Source organism: Rhinoraja longicauda, chromosome 4, assembly GCF_053455715.1.
Source record: "Rhinoraja longicauda isolate Sanriku21f chromosome 4, sRhiLon1.1, whole genome shotgun sequence".
Classification (NCBI taxonomy): Eukaryota; Metazoa; Chordata; class Chondrichthyes; order Rajiformes; family Arhynchobatidae; genus Rhinoraja; species Rhinoraja longicauda.
In genome coordinates this window covers 32,294,887-32,299,743 of record NC_135956.1, presented here as the reverse complement: position 1 = coordinate 32,299,743, position 4,857 = coordinate 32,294,887, and the positions used below count along the sequence as shown (strand labels likewise).

General features: G+C 44.7%; 1 protein-coding gene across 1 annotated transcript; it reads left to right on the top strand.

Annotated features, from left to right (window-relative positions):
- The first annotated feature begins 240 nt into the window (after positions 1-240).
- crhb (corticotropin releasing hormone b) lies at positions 241-2,303 on the top strand. The gene is made up of 2 exons (XM_078398580.1): positions 241-369; positions 1,251-2,303. The coding sequence occupies exon 2, from the start codon at positions 1,260-1,262 to the stop codon at positions 1,755-1,757; it is 498 nt and encodes a 165-aa protein (XP_078254706.1). The 5' UTR covers positions 241-369; positions 1,251-1,259; the 3' UTR covers positions 1,758-2,303.
- Positions 2,304-4,857: the final 2,554 nt, after the last annotated feature.

Sequence of the window (4,857 nt, the reverse complement as noted above, 5' to 3'; positions counted from 1 at the left end):
ATTATCAGGGCAACGCTAGATCGCCCGAAGCCCACCCATTCTGCTGCCGTGTTGAGGTGCTGTGTGTCTGCATGTTGGCGTCCGCGTAGTGTGTGTGTGTGTGTGTGTGTGTGTGTGTGTGTGTGTGTGTGCACATGTTGACGTTGAAGGGTCCCGGGTCTCCTCCCCCTCACTTTTCATTCATGAATGCTCCGATAGTATTTACGTCAGCAGCCAGGACGAATCGTGCTACATAAAGCGCCGATGGAGATATAAAAGTGCGAGAGCCAGACTATGTACCCCAATAACTTCTTATCACATTGCCATTTCATCTAGAGGTGATCAGTATCTGGACTTCAGGATACACCAGGTCCGTCCGATCCGGTTACGGTATTTATTTCTATTTCTTTTTCAAATTTCCACAATATTTTGCATTAATTTTCTGTCCGATACGTGCTTGTTTCACCAACACTGAATTTACAGTAAGGGCTACATTTTAAATGTGGTCCTGCATTTGGAGGCGTAATGCAACGGAGATTAGCATTTCCAGGTATAACTGTTTCAGACGACTAATGAAAAACACTGGGCTACACCGGACTGTAAAGGCAATCGATGCCCTGCGCTCTGTGCGTGTGTGCGTGTGTGTGTGTGTGTGTGTGTGTGTCCGTTCTGCCCGCGTCTTCTTTCCTGGCTCCCCGAAGACAGGACAGAGTCGTAATTGGAAGGTGTTTTCAATGATTTATGTACTGATGCGATGATCAAAGATAAAGAGCCAAGAGCAAATATTGAGCAATGATTTACTTGACTGCGTAATGAAAACCGAAGTTAGGCACGATATGCTGGAGTAACTCAGCGGGACAGGCAGCATCTCTGGATTGAAGGAATGGGTGACGTTTCGGGTCGAAACCCTTCTTCGGAAGTCTGAAGTCAAACGTCTGGAAAAGGGTCTCGACCCGAAACGTCGCCCATTCCCTCAATCCAGAGAGAGACCCGCCGAGTTACACCAGCATTTTGTGTCTCTCTTCGGTGTAAACCAGCATCTGCAGTTCCTTCCTACACATGAAAACTGAGGTGCTAGTTTTATTCAATACTTTCTCCGACTTACCAATACAGTACCAGCATGGGGTACAGTACCATTTTAATACTAGGTCTTAAATAACTAAAATAACTATTCGATCAGATATCTTTATTCAATTGTAAACGATTCCTCGTGCGATAGATGGCAAGCAGTGAGTGCGAATTTAATTTGCCTTTGTCCCCTTCAACCCCAGCTCCCTGCCATGAAGACCCCCGTCTTGCTTTGCTCGGCTGTGCTCCTGGTTGCGTTGATACCCAGCGATGACTGTCGGCATTTGCTGAAGCCTGCATCAACTAAAAACCGCCCTGGGCCGCAATCGGAGCTGCAACGTTTCGTTCCACTGGTCGGGGATCGCTTCCTGGAGGAATACCTTAAAGCACTGGCCGAAGCGTACAGTAACCCAACTTACCCTGCTCCACGTCTATTTGAGGTAGTCCCCCCCGGCGGAGCTTTCCAAGTGCCACTGGTCCAGTTCCAGCGCAACCTACATGGTAAAGTTGGAGACTTGAATGACGCTTTGGACAAATACCAAGATTTAGTGGATGCGATGTTAGAAAGAGGAAAAAGGCGCGGTTCGCCTCTCCTTTCCCTTAATGTACCTCTGCATGTTCTAAATAAACTGATCGCGATAGCTAAAGTGGAGCAAATGGCCAGGCAAGCGGAGGAAAACAAGAAAATAATGGATGCAGTCGGGAAATAGAGGCGCTGGCCAGAGTTTGACATCTATCACTCACCATTCACGTTTATTTTTGTGGCGCTAAACTAGAAAGGCTAAACTAGAAATTCACCAAATCAATGTGCATTTGACGGTCATTGTACAATTCTAGGTAATAAACGCATATATAGCCAAGCATTTATCATGAGCGAGAGAATGTCTGATCTTTATATTTCTAATAAAAGCTGCAACGTGACGGTCTATTTGGTTTATGCTTTATTATGGAGGCTGTTGTTAACCAATCCAGGTCATTTTTGTAACGTGTCTGATAACAATGTGATGGAAAGCGCACGGGAGTCGTGTGCATGAACTGTGAACACGAGGTGCCCGTAAACCGCCTGCTAGAGTCAGGAGGAAGCGCCGCGGTATCTGAAATATCAAAGCACACATAATATTTGTAATTGATAGGACACAAACTGCTGGAGTAACTCAGCAGGCCGGGTAGCCTATCCGGAGAACATGGATCGATTACGTTTCAGATGGAGACCCTTCTTCACATTTATAATGCTACGCTCGCCTGTTCAGTTTCGTGAGAATCCTTCCTCCTTCACCCTCTCCGCCGCGCCACCTCACCTATAGCTTGGCCCGAGATGAGGGCTAGCTCAAATGCCGCGGCCTCCGCAATTCACGTGGAAAGGTCGGCAGTTGTGTCCACCACTTAAGTTTTTTTAGTGTCAAAGTTGCTGTTGTGCTTTTCATCCCACGGTTTTCAATCTCCAGCCTAATATTTAATACACTCTCAAATCCTTCCAACGTCTGTTCATAACCTCATCCAATTTCTCAATTTCCTGGTCAGAAAACCCAGACATGTTAATCAGTAAACTATCCTCGTATTTATTTGCTTCGAGGCGTATTCGTCGTTAACCCAAACCCAATCAGGTAGCATCCTCGATTATTGATCCCGGGAACATCTCACTGCCATCAGTAAACATGGGCGATCAAAGGAACAATACTTTACAGTGACGGATTGGTATTAGCAACGTTAGATTCGTTTATCGTGGAGTTCATATCCTAATAGCAATTTTAATTGAGAAAACATGCCTCAACTTTTAATGAGCATCGTATTTTATGTCAAATACTTGCACGTGAACACACCATGCAGGTTGACACAAAAAGCTGGAGTAACTCGGCGGGCCAGACAGCATCTCTGGAGAAAATGAAAAGGTGACATTTCAGGTCGAGACCCTTCTTCAGACTGAGAGTCAGGGGAAAGAGAAATGAGAGAAATAGGTCTATATCCGTCTATTTCTCAGTATCACTCGTTTTTACTGGACTATCTTACTGGACTATCTTACACTAAACGTTATCTCGGTTGAGAATCTTAACCTGTCTCAATGTTTTATTTCAATGACAAAGAATGGATCACGTTTCATAATAAATACTTTCGAGGTATCTTGTTGATCACATTATGTTAATTTTATTTTAGCGTGTACGATCCAGTTTCTATTTTTGTTTTAGATTTCCAACTCTCAGAGTATTTCTACTTGAAACGTTTGTGTCACCGACAATGAACCACACTGAACTTCCAGTAAAAGTTTAATTGCAAAGATGGTCGTGTATTTCGTGATGTCGTGAAATATATACAGTGCATTTCCAGGAATGATTAAATAAGGCAATGTATGTAAAATGCTAGGTTTTAGATATAAAGTCTAACAAAGCCGTGTCCATCCGCTGTATGTATATGATGTGTGTGTGTATATATGTGTGGGGCTTTCCATATTTCTCAAAATATACCATACACCGGACAGAGACGTGGCTGCGACGTGGGAATTAATACCTTAATTACTGATGTGATAATCACAAGTAAAATACAAATCCAAAAACAAATGTTGGGCGGTGATTCATTTCCGCTGTGCAATAACAATCGAAGTACACGATTCAAGTTATCTGTTCTCTGATGTTCCTCTCCAGTGACTGCGTCGATGTGTTTCTGTTGGAGTATTTTATGTTCTTATAATGTTTAAAAATAACTAAAATAACTGTTCAATCTGATATTTCATCGTGTTTTTTCAATTCCACATCTCATAGATAGCAAGAAGCGAGTGCATTTTCATGTGGTTTTGTCTCCTTCAATCCCAGCTCTCTGCTACGATGCCCCACGTTGCTTTACACAGCTGCCCTCCTGTCCTACCCTCACTGATCTCCGCACCAATCGAAAACGGTCCTGTTCAACAACTGAAGCTCTGAACATTTCGTTGCACCGGCCAAAGCGTACTCCTACTCCAAATCTACCTGAGATGGTTCATTTCGATGAGGCTTTGAGGATACCACTCGTCCAGTCCCAGCGAATCCCGCATTGTAAATTTGGAGACTTGGGTGACGTTTACGGCAAGGACCAAGCTTTGTTGGATGAGATGGTAGAACGAGGAAAAAGATGCAATGCGTCTCTCCTTTACTTTTAACGACCTTCCTGTCTCCGTCACATGGGACAGACTTTAGTCCGAACCACTAATCCACTGACTCCAACAGATACCTCGATTATAGCCCATCTCACTCTTGCAAAGACGCCAATCCTTACTTTCAAATTTTCCACATCATAACATGGCACTTTCCATCCTAGGACATGCCAGGTGTCCTCTTACTTCAGTAAATGTTGTTTCCAACGGCTGTTGTGGATGGAGCCCTCGCCCTTAACTTCTCGGTCTAACACAGTTTTACTCACTCCCCTCCAGACAGAACAAGGAAATAGTTCCCCTGGTCCTCACCTTTCAGCCCACCAGCCTCGGTATCTAACTCATCATTTACCAAAAATTTGTGCCATCTGCAACGTGACCGCATGGCCAGTCACATCTTCCCTGCCCCACCACTTTCCACCTTCCCTAGAGACCACGGGCTCTGCAACTCCTTGGTTCACTCGTCTCTTTTCACCCAATCAGACCCCTCTCCTGGGACTTTCCCCTGCAACCGCAGGAAATGTCCCTACCTCCATGCAGGATTTCCAGCAGTCCTTCCAGGTGAGACAGAGGTGCACATGCATCTCTTCAAACCTAGTCGACTGCATTTGGTGCTCCCAATGTGATCTCCTTTTCATCGGCCAGATCAAACATAGACCAGGCCAACATTTTGTAGATCGCTTGCCACTGTC